Raw genomic sequence first — 27,010 nt, forward strand, 5'->3', positions numbered from 1 at the left:
TACAACATAGGTCATACATTCACTTTTCCATTTTTATTAACCTGTAACCATCAAGTTTCCAATTCAACCATACATACATTCATTTTCAATTTCATAAACAAATATATCCAACAATTATGAGCATAATTATGAGCATTTCAATTCCATAAACCATAATACATTCACATTTCTATTCTAATTACATCCAATTATGAACCACAACCACATATGTGTCAACATAAACATTACAAAAAAAGTATCTGAAGTTACAAGATTGCATTCCAAGCATTCCAAGCATTTAATCCACAACATATAAAATTGAACCGAGGAACCGTTGGAATCAATCACCAAACCAATTATCCTGGACGAACCCCTCTTCTGCGGCCTTCTCGCGCCTTCTCTCGACCGCCTTAACTCCATAACAAAGCTACTCTCTACCAATGACACAAAGCCAACACTCACAACGTCATGATATGGATGCTTTCTCTGCAGCCATCATTGTCTACATAACCTTCTCTTTTATTCCTGCCTCATTAGATGTGTCAATTGTTAAGGAACATGAAGTGAAAGCTAAGCAATCCCCATACATTCAACCTGCAACACCTACTAACCTGCAGAGCTTAATAAACATAACAGTAAGAATAATTCCTCACAGTTGAACAAAAATTTCCAATTAATAAGAAATTCTGCACTAACAGTTCAAGTAAGACAATGTAATGAGACTTAACATTAACACTAGCTTATAACTGAACTAATTTCATTCTTAATAGCATAACACTAATTCACACAAATTTCATAATAATAGAATTCTATTAAACTAATTACTAACATAACAACATTTTTCCCAATTAACTCAGTAGGGATACAACCTAACTAGCTCCCAGTTTAAACAGCCAGCTAACATTTAACTGATTTCCACTTCAATTTCACTAACAACTGCCCGATTCGGTTAACCATCCCCAACTTTATAAATTCATCTCTCACCCTCATTCATGATTTTGATACGTGATTCCCTCCGAATTATCAAGCTCCGGTTTGGATCACATTGATGATTTAGATTATGACTTTAGGGATTTTAAGGATGCTTCACCTGAGACCACACACCCACCGAAACCATTTCAAAACGGTTAAATTTCTGAACTAACCATGGTGCTTAGAGACCCCGGTTAAAACTCAATGTGGCGCGATATCATCCTGCAATAACCGTTCATTTTCAAACCACCAAACACGTCCTTCACGTGCGACCATCTTAAACCAACCTTAACCTGCAAAATTTTCATAACAGAAAAACATGCATGTTGTACATAGCATAGCAGCAGCAAACAAACCAAGCAAAATTATGCTAATGTCTACACTAAACTGATAATCTAAGCTATGCTACTGAATTGGTGATCCAAGTAACCTACAGGCAGGCATTAACAGCATGGTCAAATCAGTTAACATTCACCTAGCAGCCTCACTTCATATCAAGTGTGCATTTTGATTAAGATCAAATTCATGTCATAACCATCATATTGCAGCCTATACATCCATAACAGGTGTGTATTTGCATAAAAGCTACTAGCAGAATTCTTCCAAATTCAATCCAACAATATCACAGGCAGTCAACAACAACGCTCAAGCACCAAAAGTTACTCTATGGGACGAAGTTCAAGATGGGATGCTTATTGAGAGAAGGCTAAATTAATGTGGCTTACCTTCTTAACAAGATAGTCAGCAAGTGTTGTTGCACCAGGAAAACCAGCAGGTAAAGACTTTTGTATTCTTTCCCGATTGAAAGTAATGTTCATTGCAAATTCTGCTGAGACTTCAAGCATTCCCAAAATAGCTCTAACACTGTCAAACACTGGTTCTTCGTCTTCCTACTTACAACAGAAAGCAACTTTCTTTAATGAATCTCAAATAAATAGTGCTTAGACAAAACAAACGAATGCAATAACATAACATAAAACATGCACAGCCATAAAATATACTTTGATTATCTAACTACCTGCAAATCGCGATTGTAAGCATGTGGAAGTCCTTTGCACGCTGTTAGAAGAGTGACCAAACCCCCTATGACTCTGCCAGACTTACCACGAACAAGTTCCATTGGGTCTGGATTCTTTTTCTGAGGCATTATGCTGCTTCCTGTTGAAACAGAGTCGCTTGGAGTGATAAATCCAAATTCTTCTGAAGCCCACAATACCCATTCTTCACCCAATCGAGAAAGATGCACTGCTGTGATGGCATTAGCAGAAAGAAACTCCAGTAGAAAATCTCGGTCAGAAACTGCATCAATACTATTCAATATAACAATATAGTCAGTTATTTAGGTAAAAAGGTTGCATTTGAACATTCACATAGTTAACATTAATCATATGTCAAGTACAACTAAATGGATTGATTTCAAGCAAGTAAAAAGTAAGATACCTATTCCTCATCGGAGCTGTAAATCCCAATGCATCTGATGTCATGAACCGGTCAATGGGGAGCCCTGTACCGGCCAGTGCACAAGCCCCTAAAGGACTGAATTTCATCCTAGCTCTACAATCAATCAAACGACCAGCATCACGTTCAATCTGCAATAGCAAAAAGGATCGATAAAAACAAATGAGCTAAAGAACTATTCCCCAAATCCAAACTGCTTACTCCACAAATGAATAAATGAACCAGAAAGTATGAACCTTTTTACAACAAGTCAACAATGATGTTAGGATTTGACTCTAACCTACGCAATTAACTTTACAAGATTTTGTCCCAATGGAGTGGTCGCTGCTACCAATGAAGAAATTCACTTGAAACAATTTTTGTTACAACGTAAAGATAAGAGATTCCTACTCCATCAATGGTAATATTATGTTGCCTTTCAACATTTTGGAAAGTATGGATTAATATCTTCATTTGAAACGTTAAGTTGCAAGTATCAACAACAACAAATCAAACACGATCCCATTCCATTAGTTCAGCAACACACCTTCCATTTTTTTCAAATGTGTAGCGGAAATTCACTGCAGTAAAAAATACATCAACTCGGTAAGACGGTAAAAGTTAACAAACAGCCCAAAACGGAATTGAGACAAAGTTAGAAGAAGAAAGTGTAGGTTTGTATTACCGTTTCCGAATTAACGTCAAATAAGGCAGACCAAAATCTGAGCGCCTTAAAGTACTTCCAGGAGATGCCCTTTTGGATCTCCATAAGCTAGCTCAGAACCCTAAGTTGTTGAGTATAAAAAGGAGCAAAGCGAATACTGTAGGGAGAGGCAAAAACCACGACGAAAACCCTAAATCTTGGAGGCGAAAGAAACCCTAAACTTTTCCAAACGAAAAAACCTAATCTTGGAGACGGCGAAAAATCCAGAAGAGGAGAGGGAGCTGTAGCAAAAAACCAACATTCTCCACCGAAAAGCTGTCGTGGGAGTTCTTGGAAACCACCGCCGAAGGTGAGCATTATTATTTGATTTTCTTTGAGAGCCATGGATTTGTGCATTTTAGGGTGAGAGTAGGGTATTGTGAGGTAGGTGCAAAAGTTTGAGGAGATGAGCGATTGAGAGACGACGAGAGATTAAGAGTTGGAAAGGTGTTTGCTTTAGGAGAGATTGAGAGAGGAAGAGGTTTGTCTTCGTGAGGAAGACGAACGGATCCTTTGGATTTGTTTCATGTTCCCAGTTCATTTTCTTTTTATTTATTTTAAGAGCATTTAAAATCTCTTTAAAAAATTAAATGACCGTTTAATTTTTTTTTGCAATTTTCCATTAACTATTGTCTGCTGGAGTTAATGGTACTAATGTATGGTTATCTCAACCCAACAGCCAGGCGGCTAGGGTTACGTTTTATATTCCTCCATAATTTTAATTAGTGGTCCATTAACAGTAGCCCATCTCATTTTAATTCATTTGTATTCTAAACTACCTTTAGCTATCCCTGTTCATATATTCAAGTTATCATTAAGATAACAGATGACCATAAGTGTCCTAGTGGAGAGAGAGCAGTTTCACTTTCTTTAGTGGGATGGGTTTGATACTTGGGAGTAGCATATCTCCATATTTTTATTTTTATGCTTACTATTTCATTTAAATTTTTATAATTTCTTGCTATTTATTTTACTTTTATATTTTTATCAATTTAATTTAATCGTTATTTAGTTGTTTAGATTTTTAAATGTTTACCTTTTAGATTTAATTAATGGTTGACTTTCCGATATTGGGTTTTATTCGGTTAGTCGATTTTTGCGTGTTAGTTAATTTAATTAGGTTATTGGTATCCATGTTCATACCTTTACACATATAAATAATCACTTTCAAATTCACTAAATTTTTCAATTTAAATTTCACTAACTTTCCATAGTTTCGACATTTAATTTCATTTCCTCCCATTAGAATCTAGCATTCTGGTGGGAATTCGATCATATATATATATATATATATATATATATATATATATATAATTAATTCGATATATATATATATATATATATATATATATATATATATAAATTAATATATATATATATATATATATATATATATATATATATATATATATATATATATATATATAAATTGTAAAATTAATTTTATCCCTATAATTTTATTTTATTTTTAAACTATCTTTACAACCCGATTAAATTCCCTTTTTTAAAAACCTGAAAGAAGAGGACCATCTGAATCTTGCATTCCGGTGGGAACCCTCGAATAATCAGTCCTGAGCCCCTTGTTTTGGATTAACCGTTCATTCCTCCCTTTCATTCTTAAAACGCTTGATAATTAACTTTGACAAAATAAGGGCTGTTGGGATCAAGCATTCTGGCGTAACCCTTTGAACATTTGATTCTTATCAAGTGTTCGTTGTCCATTAAATAATTTTCTTAAATAATTCGAATGAAAAAGGACCATTGGAATCTAGCATTCCAGTGGAACCCCGAGTGATTGATCCCGAGGCTCATGTCTCGTTCTCATCAAATATTCGTCTTTCAAAATTCAAAAAATATACTTCATTCCTACCTTAACACTTTTTCAATAAAGATGGAAATGGAACATGGTGTATACCGTGCACTCCTGAGATTAAGATTCAAGGTGGATGCCTTGCCTATCTTAACTCTCGCTATCGTCTAAAATTGTCAATGCGGTTTCTTCAAACCCTTTCTCAATCAAACCTAAAAATACTTAATCTTTATTAAACATTTTTTTCAATAAAGATGGAAGTGGAACATGGTGTATACCGTGCACTCCTGAGACTAGGATTCGAGATGGATATCTCGCTCATCCAAGTTCTCGTCATCACTAAAAATACATCCAACCGATCAAACTCTTTCTCGCCGCCATGTGATTAATCAAAAACCTTTTTCATAAACGAAAGACATATTGTCTTAAGGTGATGCAAAACAATGTTTCGGCCACGATTGTTGAGTCGAGATAAGTGACGCTTTTCCGAATGTAGATTTATAAATCCGTTCGATGTGTGGTATGCGTCCACTCCTCATCTGTTTTGGGTAAAACAATGTTTTCGTCGATTAATACAGTATAGCTTTCGCTAAAATCGACCAACAAACAAACATTTTTCTACCCAGAACTACGTAAGCCTTGATTTCTCTTTTGAGATACGTAGGAGCAGGATTTATAAATCTTGTCAGACCCACTAATAAAAAACTTAGGTTTAGTCCTTCGTCGAAAAATCTAAAAACATTTCTTCCCTCTTCTATTCTTTCTCTCCCCCATAATAACTTGAGAAGACTAACATAAGCTAACATTCAAAACGAAACTAACTAAACGGTTCCCGTTGAATACAACGGACGTGAGGGGTGCTAATACCTTCCCCTTGCGTAACCGACTCCCGAACCCTGATTTGGTTGCGACGACCAATAATCATTGTCGTTTTTTTCTTGGGTTTTATCGATATTTCCCCTTTCCTTTTTAGGAATAAATAAAGTTCGGTGGCGACTCTGTTCAGTCCATCAATGCGAGTGTGTGATTGCGCTTCGCTTAAAGGTGTGTGGACGCGCCAATCCACACGGCGCATCCTCTCCCAAAGTTGGTTATTTTGGTATTTTTTTGAAAACATGGTTATTTTCGTATTTTTTTTGAAAAAGTTGGTTATTTTAAAAAAAATCCTTATAGGGCAAAGATTTAAGTATTAATGTAATATTTTTAAATATATTGTATAATAAAGAGTATATTTAATAAGATATTTAATAAGATATTTAATAAGACATTGGTTGTTATATAAATATAAAAAGACAAAACTTGATTATAATAAAAAATAGATATAATACATTTATTATTTTATGAATTTTTAAAAAGATATAATACATTTATTATTATTATTATTATTATTTTTAGTTTCTAAATTCACAATGAAACAAATATTGAGTCAACAAAAAAATATATAAAGTTGGTGTACTTCCTTCATTTCTTTTTTAATCAAACATCAAATTTTATATTTATTAAATAATTGATATATTTAATCTATATATTGATCAAATACATTAGTTATTCAATTAATCTAAAAAGTCATATTTCAAAAAGTTATAATTTTATTTATATTATATAAATTATTTTAAAATTTAATAGCACAACATAAATATTATTAAAATCACTAGATTGTCAAATCCCAAGCGTCTTAAAGATCATAAATAATTAATATCTTATTTTACTATTAACAAGTTTATTATTTAAAATCACCAAGTTATAAACTATTAATGGTTATAACAATATATTGAATAGATTAATTGAATTTTTTTAATCATTTATTTAAATTTAATATCATTTTTATTTTTATTTTTAAACTCGAAATTATGTGTTCAATTTTATATAGGAAGCTTAAGTTAGTATTAGTATAAATACGTATAAATAATTGAACAAGTATTACATAAAAATCAATTAAAAGTAAATTCTATAAAATCCTGACGTTACTTTTGGTGGTAGTTCTTAGCTTTTGCATAACATGTAGCAATGTTTGATGCAAGAACTGAAACTCTATCAAATGAGACAAGTTATTTTACTATATTTGATATCGTTGGTATTGTTTATTATTTATTTTCCTTTGTTATAATTTGTTTTACATCTGTTTTACATGGTTGTAATTTTTGTTAACATATCCAGCATCGTGTGGACATTGATTTTGGTTGTATTAATATCCAGAAGCAACCTTCTATAAAGCATCCTTTATTAAAAAATCATAAAATCCAGGTATAAAAAGTTTAAATCCTTATAGGTTTAATAAGATTACTTGATTTATTATGCATTTTATCATTCATAATTTGAAATATAAATCCTTGTTTTTATTTCCATTTCATTGCCAAATAGCTTTATCCAACCTTTACAAGAAACATTGTGCAAAAAAGACCATCTTATGATCTTATGATGGTAAAATCATTGAAGAATGCCCAATAGAAAAAGTTCCCTTTCACAAGAAAACAAAAAAACATCAAATTAAAGGTTTTCAATCAAATTCACATGAGTATCATGTAAGTGGACTCTCCTAATCATATCATGCAGTGTAAGGTTATAAATTATATAAAAAATTTAAGCTATCATAATATATTTATTGAGGATTAAGTATCAATATAAATTAAAAATAATTTCTCACAACTACAAATATATTGTGTAATTTAAATTAAAATTTTGAAAAATAAGTTGATGCAACGGGGGGTTTTTTACCAAGATAACCCACTTTTTCGAAGAAATTCCCAAAATACCCCACTTTTCAGCAAAATTCCCAAAATACCCCATTTTTAGGAGGAGGCGCCAATTGGATTGGCGACCCCTCTTAAAAATTGCAAGGAGGCGCCAATTCAATTGGCGACTCCCTTAAAAAAGCCTCAAATGAAAAAACCTCCAACATGAAAGTTGTAGATCTTTTCAAGACAATGAATTTGGATATAAATTTTGCATCATTTGGATTTTTTATGAGAAAGTTATGGGCAGTTGAAGTTGGACTTCTGAGTTTTTGAACTGTTATCTGACCTATAATGTTTTGTATTATTGCATGTGTTTCCTTTAGGAATATGAATTTTTGTTCAACATAACATTTGAAGTAGACATCTTAAATTTTCCAATGCAATTGGTCCCAGTTCAAAATAATTAAAAATGAGTGAGTTAGGTCTTTGCGAACTTGACCCAAAGTTAGGGTTTATGTCAAAACAAGTGTATGTGAATTTTGCCAAAAGGGACCAACTTCTAGCCCTTCTGTTTGAATGATAAAAGCCTCAAATGACAAAACCTTCAACATAAAAGTTGTAGATCTTTTCAAGATAATGAATTTGGACTAAAGTTTTGCATCATTTTCAATTTTTATGAGAAAGGTGTGGGCACCTGAACTTGGACTCTTTGACATTTTAACTATTATCTGACCTATAATGTTTTGTATTATTGCATGTGTTTGTGTTAGAGTTATGAATTTTTGTCCAACATAACAAGTGAAGTAGACATCTTAAATTTTCCAATGCACTTGGTCCCTCCTCAAAATAACTAAAAATGAGTGAGTTAGGTCCTTGCGAACTTGACCCAAAATTAGGGTTTCTGTCAAAACATGTGTATGTGAATTTTGCCAAAAGGGACCAAATTCAAGCCCTTCAACATAACAATAACAAGCCCTTGAATTAGGGTTTCTGACCTATAATGTTTTGTATTATGATATGTGTTTATTTTAAGTAGACATCTCAATGGAGTTTCAGTCAAAACATGTATATGTGAATTTTGCCAAAATGGAGTTTAGACAAAGAAACTAAATGTTTGGAGTTTACACAAAGATAAATTTGACATAATATGAATTGATATTAATAAAATTTGGATTTTACACAAAGAATCCTAATGGTGATGACCGGGATCACCTAACCGACCTCCGGTCCCACATCCCCTAGCTATCCTAACCCTTGGCCCTAACCCACGTTGACGATTCTGCACCGGTGTTTGTTCATCTGATGGTCCAGGAGCGTCATTACCTCCTACAGGAGAAGATCCGTTGAGGTATTCAGCCAACTCAGCATAGTCTTCAGTATTCAATGATGGTGTACCGGCGTAGCTGAGCTCATGACCCATGCTAGAGAAGTTGGGGTGTGGTTGACTCATGGATGGGCGACCGGGACGGTTGAAGGGAGACATGGGTGTGAATGATGGGTCTAGGAACGGTTGGAAAGGTTGTTGGGGTGTTTGGAAAGGGTATGGTTGTGGGATGTTTTGGTATTGTGATGTTTGGGGTTCTTGGCTACGGTAGGAGGAGGGGCGGTTAGTGTTTTGGCTAAGGCGACTTTGGTAGGGTGATGGTGTGGGTGCGAAGCGATGTTCGGTCGAAGGTTGATGGTCCATTTGTTGGTGGTGGTATGGGGGATGTTCTTGGTATTGGGGTTGGGTGAATGGCATGTTTTGGTTGTATGTTTGTGTGTTTGTGGAACGGAAAGTTTGACGGATAGGTGGTTGTGAGTAACCGGGATGAGAATGTTGTTGGGGGTTAGATGTTGATCCTTCTTGTGTGTAACTTGTCTGGCGTGGGTTGTAGAGGTACATATCATCGGCGATGAATTGAAATCCAACCGATCTATACCAAGCCATATAAGTACGACTTGGTTTTACCTCATTTGGCATGACTGCGTCAGTTAAGACATGGTCATGACAGTGCTTCCACTTGCGACACTCTGATCTTGCGAAGGTTTGCCAAGGGTTGTAGTTCCATTGGTCGTTCACTTTACGCATATGCCATTCTCCTAGGCTAGCTGGGGGGTCTGGGATATTCTGGACCATACCGAACTGCAGCTTCACACGATCGGTGTTGTGCATCTCCACTGTTGTGAACCGTATTATCGGTGTGCATGTTGTCCATACGGCTGCGTCTTCAGGGTTGATCTGATGCTCATGATCCATATTAAGGTATGGACGCCAAATGAACTGAAATGTTAAAGACAATAGGATTTAAATGAATGTAGAAAAAGTCAACATAATATGACGAATTAATGAAGTTATTTTGCTTACGTCTGTCGGTCGAAGGTGATCCAACAGGTTGCGATACTGAGTAATACAGTGTCTCGGACATCTGCTGTAATTCATACCACGTGCCGACCATCTACACCAAAAAGTTAAAATAAATTAGTTATGGGTACTAAACTGTAAGGAAGGAAGTAAAGATATAGCAATTTAAACAACTTACTTTTTTTCATATGGAAAAGTGAAGGGGTTGTTATTGACCGGTGCTAGAGACGGTAGTCTTGACCATCCCCATGCTTGTAGCAAAACAGCACATCCAGAAAATGTAGAAGTGTCTTTGTGGGAGTTTTTGCACAACGAACTATAGAGATAGGCTAGACATGCGGATTCCCAACTATAACTACCTATTCTATCTATATGTCTAAGTAAAGGTAAGTACATAATATGCATGCTAGAACCACTACCTTCGGGAAATAAAAAGGATCCTAGTAACAACATAATGTAACACCTAGTTTTGATTATTCAAGCATCTTCGGTAGAATGCTCATCTAAATATAAACTATTATAATATGACTTTAGGCGTGAGAGTAGTATACCTTGACCTCTAGCATTATCATCTAACAAATCAGTGTTTAAAAGCTCCATGCAAATTGAATTTGCATAGTTGGTCTTACCATTAACAGCTTTGCCTTCAATTCGTAGTCCTAAAAGCATGTAGACGTCTTCTAACGTCACGGTACACTCACCGGTTGGAAACCAAAATGTGTGTGTCTCTGGCCTCCATCTTTCGCATAAGGCTAGAATGAACTTGTTATCTATAGACCAAGACATAATCTTGCTAATGTGACCAAAACCGGCGAGTTCAACATAAGGTTGAATCATCGGGTCCATTGGGACAAATTCGTGGACTCGAGTTCGAAACCTTGATACATCCTATAATAGAAATAATGTAACACTTGACTAAGTTGGTATTTCAAAATAAAATAGGGTTGGTGGAGATGAAACATAAAAAATTAGTATAAGAAAAAACTTACGTATGTTGTGATGTTTGCAACTGTTCCTCTGTGTGCTTCGCCCATTGTGAGTAAAGACATATTGTTGGGGAGTTGGTGTAGATGAAATTGGAAGATTTTGTTGAAGATGAAATTGTAAAAGAAGTGATGTAGATGAAGTAGTGAGAATGTTGGTGTGGAAGAATTGTTGAAGGAGTGGATGAATTTATAGGCAAATGGAGGAGAGCATAAAAAATTGTGTTTGCATGGTGTCTCCACCTCATTTGGCGACCATGTACAATAATAAAGAGGGGGCGCCATTCAAATTGGCGACACCATAGGGTACATGCATGCAAGGCTAGTTCTGAATGCTTGGTTTCGAGGACTGACTCCATGGGGGCGCCATTCAAATTGGCGACCATGTGCAAGCCTTAAGTGTAGGCGCCAAACCAATTGGCGCCACCTTCTGCATGTCTGACACGTGGCACTGTTGTCTCCTGCATGCTGAACAACTTACTTATGGATGGCTTGCATGATTGACACATCATCTCTGACCATCTTAGGTGTCCGACACGTGTCTGTCTTGTCTCCTGCATGCTGATGACTAACTTCTTGATGCCTTGCCTGGTTGACACATCATGTCTGACCATCTTAGGTGTCCGGCACGTGGTTGTCTTGTCTCCTGCATGCTGATGACTAACTTCTTGATAGCTTGCCTGTCTGACACATCAACTCAGACTGTCTTGCCTGACTGACACATCATCTCAGACACGTGGCTCTCTAGTATCCTGCATGCTGAAGACTCACTTCTTGATAGGTTGCCTGTCTGACACATCAACTCACACTGTCTTGCCTGACTGACACATCATCTCAGAACTGTCTTACATGTCCGACACATGGCTATCTTGTCTCCTGCATACTGAAGAGTCACTTCTTGATAGCTTGCCTGGTTGACACATCAACTCACACTGTCTTGCAGATTGACACATCATCTCAGTCACGTGGCTCTCTAGTATCCTGCATGCTGAAGACTCACTTCTGTCTTGACTAGCTAGCATGCTTGACACATCAACTCACACTGTCTTGCATGACAGACACATCAACTCATGACTAGCTAGCATGCTTGACACATCAACTCACACTGAATTGCATGACAGACACCTCATCTCAGAACTGACTTGCATGCTTGACACATTATCTCAGAGTAGCTTCAATGTCCGACACATCATCTCAGAACTAGCTAGCATGTGAGAGACTGATACCATCTATTTAAGTGTCTTACTATCAACATCCAAGACACTTCACTCACATTCATCTGCACTTGCAAAATAGTTTTCATCTCCAAAATGTCATCTTCATCATTATACAGTGTCAACGTTCACTGCAACGGTGAAACTTTTGAGTCTGAGCTTCATGGTTTTTGTTTTAGAAACACTGATACCATTAGAGTCACGATGAAGAGAAATGCAACCTTTTTGCATTTGAAAAAAAGAATACAATCCTTTATAGGATCAGGTATTGTGTCAAAGATGACATATCAAAATCCTATATTTTTTGAGAATGGTCAATGCAAGTTTTTCCCCCTTAAGATACGAGACGATGAAGATGTTCAAAACATGTTTCTTAGTCATGAACATTCAGGCATGGATTGTATCGAGTTGTACATTACTCTACAACCATGTATACCGTCTCAACAGTCTCAACTAACCGATCAGGATGCAGCTGGTGAAGATGCTGCAAATGATGCACAATGGTCAGATGAACTCAACCCAGAAGCAGAAGTAGAAGTCGACGTTGTTGATGAAGAAGAAGAGGAGACCGAGATACAGGTTAATCACATCCTGAACAACGACGATGAAGATGAGGCTCAACCACCACCAATACCTCCTAGTCATGCCTGTAACACCTCAAAATTTGCCCTCCTCTCTTGGGACTAGCTTAGCATATTGCATTTCATTTTTTAGGTCATTAGGCATTGCATATTTGCATATCATGTGGAGACCTTAAGCAAGTCATCCTCCCAAGTCTTGTTCAGAAGATAAAGAGGTTAAAAGGTTCAAGCCTAAGGGTCTCATGAATTGATCACTAATCATCTGAGGGTTGGTGCTTCAATTAGGGTTTTCCAATTCCAGAAGTTGTTTGATTCATTTTTGCGCTTGCTGCATGAATTTTGATGTTATAGCGCCATGCATTGGACCACGTGTCCTGGTCCATTAGTGAAACGGTGAGTTTCATCCGTTGGCGCGCGCTCAGTTTGAAACCGTACTCCCTTCGATTCCCCACGCTGGACATCCATATTTGGCCATGTGCATTTTTAGTTCATCATTTCTCACATGTTCATACCATGCCTTTCTATGTTTTTTTTATTTTTTCTCCACTTCAAAAAATCATATCTCCATGATTACTTATCCAAATCACATGAGATTTTTTGCATAATGTTCTTCATGATCTCTACTATTTTTTGATGATTTTTCCAGAAATTGTGCACTGTTGGATTTTAATTTTGGCTAGGGATTGTGTGTACATGTGTTTTCTTGACATGCCTTGCCATTTTGATTGTGAAATGATGAGATTTTATCCAACATTCTTGAAATTGTGTGTGCTTAAAATAGACATCCTTAGGGACATTTTGGTATAGAGTTTGCATTTTTTGCATTCCTGGTTGATGAGATATGATGTGATTAATGGAGGTGTGACAATGTGTGTCACACCTTTGCTTTCTTGACTTGTGGATTTTATTTACCATGCCAATTCAATGCCAGATGATGTGAATTTTTGCATGATGCTACCTCTGGATGTTAGGATTGCTTGTGAATATGTGTAGAATTTTTGGATGCATTTATGATTTGTTTGGGATTTTCTTTGCTGATTGGTCATATTTGGACTTTTGATGAGTGTTGAACTTAGATGATTTGTGAAATGCTTGATGTTTATCATATGAACTTGAAATTTTGCATGTTGTTTCTAAACACTTTGAAGTTTATCTTGGCTTTAATTGGATGCATTTATCATGTGTGAATTCTGTTTTAGGCTTGTGTGAAGTTGATGTATGAATTTGTGCCTCATTTGAGCTTGTTTCCTTGCCTTGCCTTATGGAATTTATTTGCCATGCTTCCACTTGTCCAAATGACTTGAGTTTTGGTATGATGATCATGTGATGAATGCTGTTTAGCCATGATTTTTATTGGGATTTATTGAATCATTTTTGAATTGATTTGGATTGGTTCATTCTGTTTGCTTCAATGAGCTTTCAACTTGGAACATGTTTATAGCAAACAGAACCAAATACCTTCAGATGACTAACACTTTGCTTATCTCCAGTCCACTTCTGTATTGGAACTATTTCCTTCAACTTCTTCGTAGGACATCGGTTGAGTACATACGTTGCAGTGGCAACAGCTTCTCCCCAGAGCTTCTGAGGAAGTTTCTTCTCCTTTAGCATGCTTCTCACCATATCAAGCAAAGTGCGATTTCTTATTTTAGCAAGACCATTGTGTTGAGGGGTATAAGGAGCAGTAACCTCATGCTCAATTCCATTCTCCTCACAGAACTTCTGGAACTCTTTGGAGTTATACTCACCTCCACCGTCAGTTCTAAGAATCTTCAACTTCTGACCACTCTGATTCTCAGCCTTCATTCTGAACTTCTTGAATTCATCAAACACCTCGTGTTTAAACTTAATAAGGGATACCCATGTCATTCTTGTGAATTCATCAACAAATAACACAAAGTATTTATTCCCTCCAATCGATGCTACTGGAAATGGACCACACACATCAGAATGTACAACTCCCAAGGCATGTTTTGCTCTTGGAGCAGTTTCTGACGCAAATGGCAATCGTGGTTGTTTTCCTTCCATGCAAACTTTGCATGACTTTTCAGGCTTCTTAATTGCAGGAATTCCATGTACCAACTTCTTTGAATTCAGATGTTTTAAGCTTCTGAAATTCAAATGACCAAATCTTCTGTGCCACAACTCACTCTCCTTCTCAGCACTTGTTGCACTAAGACATTCTGAGTCTGCAGTTCTGACATTCACCTTGAATGTTCTATTCCTTCCCTGTTCTGACTCCATAATCAATTTCTGATTGCAGTCATACAGCTTCAGAAGATTGTCCTTCATGGTAACTGAAAAACCTTTCTCAATTAATTGTCCCACACTCATCAGATTGCTTCTGATGCCAAGTACATACCACACGTTCTGAATCAATGCTGTTTTCCCATTGTTCAGAATCACTCTGACATTTCCCATACCTTCTGCATTAAGATATTTGTCATCAGCACATCTGATCTTTGTCCTCTTTTCAGAGTCAAAGTCAACCAGCCATTTCTTGTTTCCAGTAAGATGATTTGAACAGCCAGTGTCCATATACCACCAGTCTATCAGATCCATGTCATCAGATTCAGAGGCCATCAATAGCACAGATTCGTCATCAGAACTTCTGGCTATATTTGCTTCTTCTGATTTTCTCTCCTTGTTTGACCAACAGTCTCTAGCAAAGTGACCAAACTTCTTACAACAGTAACATTGGATCTTCTTCTTGTCATACTTCTCTTTTCCCTTCTGAGCATTCTTTTGTCTATCAGAGGTTGAGCTTTCTGACTTCTGACCACCATCAGATCTTCTCCTGGCTTCTGACTGCTTCTGATACCTCCTATCAGAAGTTGCTTTCAGAGCCTGCTGCTCTACTTCCCTTTCAGAAGTTCTCTCAGTCAAACGCAACTCTTGCGCTTCTAGACTGCTCTGCAGCTCTTCAATTCTCATGGTGCTCAGATCTTTGGAATGTTCTATTGCTACCACAATGTAATCAAATTGAGAGGTAAGGGATCTCAATACCTTCTCCATGATTGTTTCTTCAGAAAGAGTTTCTCCACACGCTTTCATCTCATTAGTGATCAGAATCACTCTGGAGATGTATTCAGAAACTTTCTCATTATTCTTCATGTTGAGATTCTCATATTGCTTTCTCAAGGACTGAAGCTTCACCTTCTTCACTGATGCGTCACCACCATAACATCTAACCAGTGTGTCCCACGCAGCCTTTGCTGTCGTTGAATCTGCAATCTTCTCAAACACATTTACATCAACACATTGATAAATGAAGAACAATGCTTTCTGATCCTTCTTCCTTACTTCCTTCTGCGTGTTTTTCTGTTCATCCGTCGCATTTGCTGCTACCGGAACATAACCATCAGTGACAAGATCTAGAACATCTTGAGCACCGAACAGTACACGCATTTGGATCATCCAACGATTCCAGTTTTTACCGTCAAATACTGGAAGTTTGGTGTTCATGTTGCCGTTTCCGTTCATCTTTCTACCTTGCACAGTACACTCAGATTTCTCACACAGTGTTTCCCAACCCACAGAATTAAAATTCTGATCAGATTTTGTTCAAGATTCAACACGAATCTAAGAATCAAAATCAAACACACAAGACCTCACGTTCACTCGTGTTTCCCGTGTTTCCCAATGAATCCGAACCAGGCTCTGATACCAATTGTTGGTGCAAAGGTAGAATGAATGATGAACGGAAATATTCTATTAAGAATGACGGCTACAAAACATGATAAAAGTTACAATGATTGTCACCCTATTTATAAGCTAAAACTAGGGTTACTAGAATAGGATAAAATACTAAAATACCCTCTAACAAACTTAGGGGCTAAGAAAATAGTACAACTAATAAATATGAATTACTTCTAATAACACATACACACATTGTAAATAAACTTAATCATATTGATTTTAATTTCAAAAGACAAAATGAAGTAACAACCTCATCTAATCCTTTTGGCCACTTTGTGCCTTTTTCTTTTAACTTTTCAAAAGAGAGCAGTTAGATTTGAGTTACCTTTGTTGAGATATAATTCTCTCATCTCCATGATATTTTGATTATAAGTCTTTCCATTTAACATATTTGTTGATTAGATCCAAGTTTGAGCCCTCCCTCTTAAATGCTGAAAATCCCTCATTATCGGTGGATATTTGGTTGAGTATTTTCCTTTTGATAACAAAAGATCTCTAAGCTTATGTTAATATCAATTCACCTATTTCTTTGAAATTTTTACCACGAACTATGAAGTTTTGATCCCTCATTTTTATGTTGGTACGTATGCATAAAACTGAAGGTCTTGTCAAACATAAAATTGTAATTAAAGAATTATTTTCTCATCCCCTCGCTCCTTTTTTATCAAACATCATTTCCAACTAAAATACTACATAAATTAAGTTGGAAAAATAAACTATAGGACTGCAAATAACCTCAAAAGCGTGATGTGGCGGAAGAAGAGCAAAAGTTATGAAAGTCTTATCTAAAGCATATTGTTTTCTTATAGGATTCTAATAATTTTTATTTTATTTTATTTATAATAAAAAATAATAATAACATTAATATTCTTTTTATCAATGCATCTCTCTTAATTATGTTATATTTTTTTCATACAACTTATATTAAATATAATAAAAGTTACTCATATGTATGTTAATTTATTAAACGACATTACTTGTCAATAAAATTAATAATTTTCTTAATTTTTGTGTTTTGATCAATAAAATTTAATGCTTAAAGATAGTAGAAAAAGAATATATATATATATATATATATATATATATATATATATATATATATATATATATATATTAAAAATAATTGCGTACCCCTGATCTAAGTTCCTGGCTCTGCCACTATTTGTGCTTAGTGTTTTATCTTATAAAATCATTTCAAACTCTTTTTTTTTCTTCTCAAAACTTCTTTAAACTAATTCTAGCAAGTACATAATAAATTAAGAAGCGATTATGAGTAATTAAGAAATCCAAAATCGTTGTCTAATTAATTATACCTTTTGATCGAATTGATTAAGAAACCGATTAGGAAGCCTTTTAACCGATTGCACCACACCTTAAAGATTGGTACTTATACCTGCAAGAGATGTTTTCCAGAAAACTTACTAATTTTTCAAAAATCCAAAAGCTAGAAAACCATATGTTGGTGCACAAGGTGAAGAAGATGAAGATGGAAGAAGGGAGAGAATAACAAACTTCCACTACTCTTACAATTTCATTGATTGACAGAGCAACAATTGGTTGCTTCTTGGAACACCAAGAAATAGGACTTCCCAGATACTTAAACAAATATCTAAAAGTACTTCTTCTATCAACTTTGTCTCCACACCAATAAGAGTCTACGACACACATTAGCTTTGAACTAGCATTTTCTCCAAAAAGGAACAAAACTCCATACTTCATAGTCCTTAATATGCCTCAAAATCCTGACAACAACTTGGTAATGAGACCACTTCAGTTTACTCATGAACCTACTAACATTCCAACTGCATAGCAAATGTCAGGTCTGGTATTACATAAATACCTCATAAAGCCAACCAACTACTTGAAAGTTGTAGCATCTACATCATCACCTTTAGGATCTAATCCAATTTGTAATTTGTTTTTGAAGGTGTGACCGCAGTCTTATAATTCAGCAACTCAAATCTCTTCAGAAGTTCAAGTTCATACATCGACTGATGCAAAATGATACCCTTCTCAGAGTACATAACCCCCATCCCTGGAAATATGTCATATTTCCTAGATCAGTTATTTCAAACTCATTTATCAACACCTTCTTGAACTTAGCTATCTCATGTTCACAACTTCATGTTAGTAATATGTCATCAACATATAGGCATACTAAAATAATATTGCCTTCAGAAGTATGCTAAACATAGACACCACTCAATCTACACTTTCTAAATCCTTGGAGCTTGAAAAATGAATCAATTTTTAGATTCCAAGCTCTAGGAGCTTGTTTTAGTCCATACAGGAGGTTGTGACATATATACCTCCCGATTCTTTTTCACAAATCTAGGAGGTTGTGACATATATACCTCTTCTTGCAATGGACCGTTCAGAAATGAAGATTTCACATCCAAATGCATCAGATGCCAATTCCTGTTAGCAGTTGTCCTAATCACCAATCTAATTCTCATGTCTTGCTACAGGAGCAAACACTTTAAAGTAATTTGACCCAGGTTTCTGTAGGAAGCCTCTTTCTACTAACCTTGCTTTGTGTTTGCCAATTGATCCATTTGGCTTTAGTTTTACCTTGAAAACCCATACGACACTGATGACTTTCTTGTTCTTTGGAGCTCAGTCAACTTCCAAGTCTTATTTTTTTCTATAGCCTCAAGTTCTTATTTCGTGGCCTTCAACCACACTTTCTTCTTGAGCGCTTCTTCAGTACTCACTGGTTTAAAGTCTACTAATATGGCACACTTGATAACTTCTTCTTAAGAGATTACTTAAGTATCTTGCAGCATGTTAAACTCTGCAAACCTTATTGATATGCTTCTGATTCTTTGTGGCATCTGAAGTTGTTAAGAATCTCCTTCGGATGCTGGAACAATATCAAATGCTAAAACCTCAGAAGTACCACCTTCAGAGGCATGACCACCTTCAGAGTATGGAATATTCCTAGAGTCTAGATCTCCACCAGATTCTGAATCACCATCAGAATCTGGATCAGAATCAGATTCACCTTCAGAGTCAGGCTTACCTTCAAAATTATTTTCTGATTCTCACTCATCTTCAGAACCTTCAGATTCTAAAGTATCTTTAGAGGTTAACTCTACACTAGAGTTTGATTAAGATTTACTTTAACCCCAGACTTATGATTCCTTCACAATTACATCTCTGTTGAATTCAACCTTGTTATTGACAAGAGAATAGAGCTTATAAGCACCTGTACTGTGGTACCCTACAAGCAACATAACTCGACTTTTGTCATCCAACTTCTTTCTCTTAGTATCTAGAACATGTTTGTAACAAACAGAACCAAACACCTTCAAATATGCATAATCAGATTCAGAAGCCATCATTAGCACAAATTCATCATCAGAATCTCCTTTGCCTACATTTGCTTCTTCTGACTTCCTTTCCTTGTTTGATCAACAATCAGCAACGAAGTGGCCAAACTTCTTACCACAATAGCACTGAACTTTCCTCTTGTCATACTTATCCTTCCCCTTCTAAGCATTCTTTTGCCTTTCAGAAGTTGAGGTTTCTGACTTCTGAACACCATTAGATCTCTTCCTGGCTTCTCACCAAGACTGCTTCTGATATTTCTTACCAGAAGCTGCTTTCAGAGCCTGTTGCTCTACCTCTATTTCAGAGTTTCTCTCAGTCAGACGCAACTCTTGTGCCTCTAGACTGCTTTACAGCTCTTCAATTCTCATGGTGCTAAGATCCTTAGAATGTTCAGTTTCTATAACAATATAATCAGACTGAGGAGTAAGAGATCTAAGTACCTTCTCAATGATACTTTCTTCAGAGAGAGTTTCTCCATACAACTTCGTCTCATTTGTGATAAGAATCACTCTGGAGATATAGTAAGATACCTTCTCATTGTTCTTCATGCCGAGATTCTCATACTACTTAGAGAGACTGAAGCTTTACCTTCTTCACGGATGCATCATCACCGTAGCACCATACCAGTGTGTCCCATGCAGTCTTCTCCATCATCGAATAAGCGATTTTGTCAAACATGTTCACATCCACACACTGATGGATGTAGAACAACGCCTTCTGGTCCTTCTTCCTCAGATCAAGCTGATCATTCCTCTGTACATCCGTTGCATTTTCTGGAAGTGCAACCGGAATGTAATCATCATTGACGAGATCAAGAACATCTTGAGCGCCAAACAGCACACACATCTTAATCATCCATCAATTCCAGTTATTACCATCGAACACTAGAAGCTTATTATTCAGATTACCATTTTTGTTCATCTTCAACCTTGTGCAAACCACTCAGATCTCACGAAACATTAGTGTTTCCCAATCCCACAAAATCAAGAATGTGATTATGTTACGATTCCGATCAGGAATTCAACACGAATTCAAGAAACGAAATCAACCACACAACATCTCATCGTTCACCCATGTTTCCCTGTGGATATGAACTAAATCTCTGGATACCAATGTTTGGTGCATAACATGAAGGAGGTGAAGATGGAAGAAGTGAGAGAATAATAAACTTCCACTACTATTACAGAATGATTACAATAAGTGGTTGCACATACATTGTACATAATGCACACACTCAGTATTGCACTATCAACTATTGACGACTATACTGTTTATATATACAAACAATAATGTCACGTAGACAAAAGTGCTAACCTATATTAACTAGGTCAATCTTAACAAAAACTAATACTAAAATACTGAATTACCCTTCAAAATTATATTGAAAAGTTCATCATCAGTTTGAATACAAAACAATGACATCAAGTGCATGTGAGCTTCGATGACTTATCAATCGTATCATTGGCTTTAAACTACTTATTCACAAACAACAATGCTATATTCTGATAAATAGTCCATAAAACATATTGATATCAATTTCCCCTTCTATAAATACACAAAATATATTGAACTTGATTCCCACTTCATTTGAGAAACAACAACTTTTTCACATTCTTTCTATCACACAATAATTTCTCAGCGTTTTCATTGAACCTATTGATCCAAATCTTATCTATTACTTTATTATGACATACTTTCTATGCTCAAACTTAAGGAGAGATATTAAATATAATATAATTTATCTAGTTAACTAATTTGTTTTAACAACTTATTTAGTTGTTAAAATTGTTTCCTTTTTTATAAGAGTAATAACAAATGCCATCAACAAAACAAAAAGATATATTTTTAATAATTATAAAAGAAAAAAAATATTTATGATTTTTACATTGTTAATCAATTAAATACATATATCTATTAAATTATATTTTTATTTTTAAAATACTGATATGACATGATTGAATGTTATTAATTAATAGTGTAAAAATATTTTACACCGACATTGTATTATCTTTATGTTTTTATTAAAACCAACTAAAAAATAATATTTAAAATAATATTTTATAATATATTAAATTGTTGACACTTATAACTCATTATTTTTTTTAGTTTTATAAAACACTACTAAAACCTAATATATATATATATATATATATATATATATATATATATATATATATATATAGAGAGAGAGAGAGAGAGAGAGAGAGAGAGAGAGAGAGAAACACACTCTCAAAATTTAAATCTTTACTATTATACCAGACAATAAAACTTATAAATATTAAAATATAATTATTATTTTAATTAAAAAAGGTTTAATAGATATGCATTGATAATCTAAAATAATTTTTACATGATAATAGAAAAGTAATAGTCTATTAAATTATTTTTTCTTTTAAAATATAAATGTGATGTGGTATGATACATCGTCAATGATGACAATGTAAAAATAATTTAATTATTTTTTTTTCTCTTAAAAAATCAAATATACACATTTTAAAATAATACTTTTAGACTTTAAAAAAAAATCATTTTTCATTAAAATACACAAGTTTGGTCAAAATAAATAAATACACATGTTAATATAATAATTTCATACTTGACCAAAAACAAGTTTAGCATTTTTTCATTAAAATACACAAGTTTGGTCAAAATAAAAATATACTGTACATAAGTAAAGTAAAAAAAAATCAGTATTTTTCCGGTGAAAATCCACTATTATTTGTTTTTCTCCCTCCAAAATCGTGTTGATCTCTGCAAAAAATTCCCATAAACTCATCCATTCCCATTTCTTTCTCCATCCCAATCTTTCATCATCATCATCGCTGTTTCATTTTTTTAGCGGTCTAAATTCAGAATTGATCTTAAATTTGTTGATTTAATAAGATCTAGGGTTCCACTGATTCCCCAGCTGTAATAACAAACAATCGCATTTATTCCTTTCAAATATAGAATATAATCTGCACGCGGTTTCTCTACAAACGCATTGAAAACCTAATCCCCGATTTGATCGATACATTTGGTTTTTGATGAGAATGGAGATTGTTAGCGATGTGGCTTCATTGGATTTTGAATTGTTGCACCTCCCAGAGGTGTCTACTATGGGACTCAAGTCTAATTTCACCTTCGTCCAGACACTTTATAACCATTGGCTTTCGCTTCCTGAAACGAATCGCTTGGTATGTGTTTCGTTTCTCTATTCTGAAATCATTTCATATCCCTACTGTATGTTCATTTTCATTTTGGAGATTCTAATTGGCTCTTTTGTGTAGGCAACATCATTGCTAAATGATGTGAAATCCGGTATTCGTTAAATGTTCCCGGTAATTGCTCAAGTCCAAATGCTTCTGGTAAAAAACGGGAAGAGTAATATATATATATATATATATATATATATATATATATATATATATATATATATATATATATATATATATATATATATTTTACTCTTCCCGTTTTTTAGGTCATGATTTTCTTGATTCTTCTACTTTAATTGCAGAATTGTGTTTATGTTTTCTATCAATTTTGGATAATTATAATTTCTTGATTAATTCTGATGAACCCTCACTAGAAGCGACTAATTCTAGCCTGTGGAAACAAAGGGAGAATCTCAAATCGGATAGAAAAACCCTGACACAGGAGTTGGTTAAACTAAGAAGCACCTTGAATCCTCTGAGTAAGTTGCTTCTATTGAGTGATCGTCTGGATGGAATGGAGAAGCATCAACAACAAATGATATCGTTCTTGGTCATGGTCATTCAATGCCCCGGATTCCTGGCTCAGCTGCTTCACCCTAAGGAAAATAACTGGCGTTTTGCAGAACAAGGGAATATGTGGGACCACAGTAGCCGAGATGACGAACCAATTTCTTCTGATGGAATGATTGTAAAGTATAAGCCACCTGTAAGTGAAACACTAAAGCCTATAATTCCGCTATCTTCTGCCTTTGAACCAGAACCCGAACTTTCTGCAGACGGGCAGTCCTTTTCCCGAAAACGTTGAAGATACTGATCATGAAAATGAGAGGCACAATGTTAGTGAAATGGAGATGGAACCTATCACGAAAACTTCAAATGAATGATCTGCTTTTGAAGTAATGATTGTAGAAATGGAGAAAACTCAAGCATGAGTGTGAATTATATGCTGTTGAGGGAGGATATTGGGTAGGTCACAGGGTTTGGATTCTCAAACTGAGAAAATTGAACTTCAGCTTTAGAAAGTAGCAAAATTTAGAGAGAGAAGGAAGCAATTTTCCTTGCGGTTAAGTCATAGCATTATCAAGTCACCTTTTAACTATTTTTTCTTCCATCTTCCTCCAGCAGTTGTTTGATCCTCATTTGTATTCAGTGTAAGTATTCTCTATATTTTTCATCTCTTTACATGATAAATGAATACGCATTATTTTCTATGTTCATTGTTTGAATGCTTGTGGAAATAGAAGTTGAAGAGAAGCGGTAGTGCTTGCGATGGTTCTGTCATTGGCAATGGTGTTGGTTTGACGAACAGGGAGGTTGAGAAGCGTAGGACAAGAATTTTAGAGAGACGCAATTGGAAGTTGGAGAGTATGGTTTATCATTGGGAAGAAGATCATGTGATACCGATCCTAGGTTATTTGTGGATGATTCGAGGTTTTCATTCGATGCACCTCGGGCTTCTTGGGATGGTTATTTGATTGGGAAAGCGTGTCCGAGGTTTTCCCCTATGGTTTCTATTCATTGTGATAAGGTTTTGGTTGAGGAAGAAGAAGAAGGAGAAGAAGAGGTGGTGAATTTGGAAAGTGGTGGTGGTGGTGGTGGAGAGCATTATCCTGGTGATTCAGATCAGACAAAGCATTATTATTCAGTTCGGAGAAGGAGAAGTTTTGATAGGTCAAATTCTCGTAGGAAATCAATGGTGATTGGAGATGTTGATGAATTGAGAGTGATATCTAATGCCAAGGTTTCACCGGCCACAACCGAGTTATTCTTTGGTGCAAAAGTCTTGATCATTGAGGAAGATTTGAGGGATGTTAATCTGAATCCTAAGAACAATGGTATTGTTCATTCTAATTGTACTACAACGTCTTTCTTCTAAGGAAGCCTGTGATGTTGAAATTGGAGTTGATCAAAAGGGGCCGAACAAGTTTCACAAATGGGGCAAGTTGTGGAATAAATTGGGATTAATACAGAGGAGAAAGGAAGATAAGTTGGGAGAGAAAGAATGTGTTTCTGGTGATGTTGTTAATAAGCCGATTGCCGAGTCTTGACAGAAGCTTAGGAGGGTTGTTAATGAACAAGGGAGTGAATCGGTTAGTGAGAAACTTATTCGTAGCTATAGTGTTAGTTGTAGAAATCATAGTAGAATGCCTGGTTTTGCTCACCATGTTTCTGATGAAAGGTTTCCGCCTAATTATTTTTCGTTGAGGGGATAAAGGAGCTAATAAAGCATTAATTTGTTTGATGACTCCTATTCTTAAAGTTTTGTTCTTCTTCTAAATTGATCTATTATGAGACATCCAATTTGCTTGCTTTTTTTTACTCCTTTTGTATTCAAAAATATGAATCTAATTTTAATTGATTCCATTTTGATGATAGGTTGTAGCTTGAGAAGTATGAGAATGGTTGTTGGAACAACATATCGATATATGCTTAGTATCTTTATAGGTAAACACAAAGGTATTCTATGAAGCTATTACACTTACCGACTCTTGATTCTAAAAACACATAGTTGCGTCTCATTCACTCAATGGATTTATGTAATGTTTACCACTTAGAAAAATTTAAACTTAATTAATTTTTACATGAAATGCTAATTTATTGGTAGTTTTAGAAAATGTCAGTTGACACTCAATTCAATGTTGGTAATGCATATGGCAATACATTGCATATAAGTGATGTATAGATATAGATATATTATGTTGGATATTTCTTTATAAAACTCGCTTTGTAAAGGCTAAAGAACATCAATTTCCAATATTTGATTATTATTATAGTGGCATTTGGAGTTGGAGTGAAGGTTGATGACTTGGTAGTTTCTTTTCCTTTTTTTCCTTTATGATTGATTTTTGTTTTACTTTTGGTGTAAAATATGTATTATGTTTTGTTGAAAATTTTGTGGTGACACGGGAAACATGTATTTCAGTTTTAATGTTTTTTTTCCTTTCATTTTTTAATATAACTAATCAAGATGGAAACAAGGTCATTGAAAAAGTCATTTTAGATTTTATTTAGAATTACATTAAGCAGTGATGATTATGCTATAGTTCATTTATTTGGTATTCAGTGATGATTATGCCATAGTTCATTATAAATGTACCTTTCTTTGTTAAAATATCACAATAAGCTTTATGATCTTCTGGCAATATCAATATGGTTTGTATAAAATATGGTTAGTATAAGTGGGTTTTTGTTTAAGAAATTTAATTCTAAAAACAAAGTATGATGAGTACAATGAAAAAAGAAAGTGTTAGTTGTTCATGTGGTTTATCATTATCATGTCAATTGCAACATATAAAAGGTTGTAGGTACATATGTATAGATTGTAGAAATAAAAAAAAAATTGCTCAGTTTTGGCCATGCACCGATAGTTCATTTATAGTTATAAGCAGTTGACTTTTAGAATATTATTCAATCAATTTAAATGATATATCACTTAATCACTATTAGTGACATAAGTGATCACATAGAATTTAAGATTTTATTGATAATTAAATAAAATTATATAAAGTAGCACGAGACACGTAAAAATACATAAATATGTATATTTTTTTAACTGACAAAAAAATATAATTATTTTTCTCAAAGATGAAAGATCCTAAATCATTATGTATTATATAGTCTTTCCCAATTGTTAAGATAATTTCCTATTATTTTGTAGGTGTTGATTATAGTCTACAAGCTCTATTAATGAACAAAATTATAATGAATGAACAAAATTATAATGAACAAAATTGTGTATAAGTTCTTCAATGTGTTTGTTGTAATCAATTACTAAATTTAAAATTGACAATATAAGTGAGTAAATAATTAATAAAATATACAATAGATTTATAAAAATTATTATTTAAGTATTTTATTTTCTATTTCTATTTTATTATTTATTTTTTATAAATTAAGTGACTACATATTAATTTTTAAATATTTGTAGTTATTAATAATTTTATAATAAAAATTATAAATCACAATAATCAAATCTTATCTAATAATGTAAGACATGTTTTGAAAGATGGAATATTGTGTTTATTAATATATTAGTTGTTACAAATATATCTCTTTATTAACTATTTTCGTTATAAATTTATT

The 27,010-nt window shown here is 34.5% G+C and overlaps 1 protein-coding gene and 2 pseudogenes across 1 annotated transcript; 2 read left to right on the forward strand and 1 right to left on the reverse strand.

Moving 5' to 3' along the window:
- Nucleotides 1–1,145: 1,145 nt before the first annotated feature.
- On the reverse strand, nucleotides 1,146–2,559 carry LOC127114133 (argininosuccinate lyase, chloroplastic). Its single transcript, XM_051046524.1, has 4 exons — nucleotides 2,392–2,559; nucleotides 1,970–2,261; nucleotides 1,677–1,841; nucleotides 1,146–1,244 (listed from the first exon to the last, which is right to left on the reverse strand). Exons 1-4 carry the CDS (start codon nucleotides 2,496–2,498, stop codon nucleotides 1,146–1,148), a joined length of 663 nt encoding a protein of 220 aa, XP_050902481.1. The 5' UTR covers nucleotides 2,499–2,559.
- Nucleotides 2,560–22,762: 20,203 nt separating this feature from the next.
- LOC127114134 (heat shock factor protein HSF8-like) lies at nucleotides 22,763–24,316 on the forward strand (annotated as a pseudogene).
- On the forward strand, nucleotides 24,111–25,140 carry LOC127114135 (protein OCTOPUS-like; annotated as a pseudogene).
- The last annotated feature ends 1,870 nt before the right edge of the window (nucleotides 25,141–27,010 follow it).

The sequence above is a fragment of the Lathyrus oleraceus genome, unplaced genomic scaffold (genome assembly GCF_024323335.1).
Source record: "Lathyrus oleraceus cultivar Zhongwan6 unplaced genomic scaffold, CAAS_Psat_ZW6_1.0 chrUn0399, whole genome shotgun sequence".
In the NCBI taxonomy this organism is placed as follows: Eukaryota; Viridiplantae; Streptophyta; class Magnoliopsida; order Fabales; family Fabaceae; genus Lathyrus; species Lathyrus oleraceus.

What these genes read in the sequence shown, in the direction of transcription:
- LOC127114133 (XM_051046524.1), bottom strand. Translation starts at nt 2,498, where the DNA reads ATGAAATTCAGTCCTTTAGGGGCTTGTGCACTGGCCGGTACAGGGCTC. An exon ending in ACAGCTCCGATGAGGAATAG is followed by an intron (nt 2,262 to 2,391) that starts GTATCTTACTTT and finishes TATATTGAATAG; the next exon opens with TATTGATGCAGTTTCTGACC. An exon ending in CTTACAATCGCGATTTGCAG is followed by an intron (nt 1,842 to 1,969) that starts GTAGTTAGATAA and finishes TGTTGTAAGTAG; the next exon opens with GAAGACGAAGAACCAGTGTT.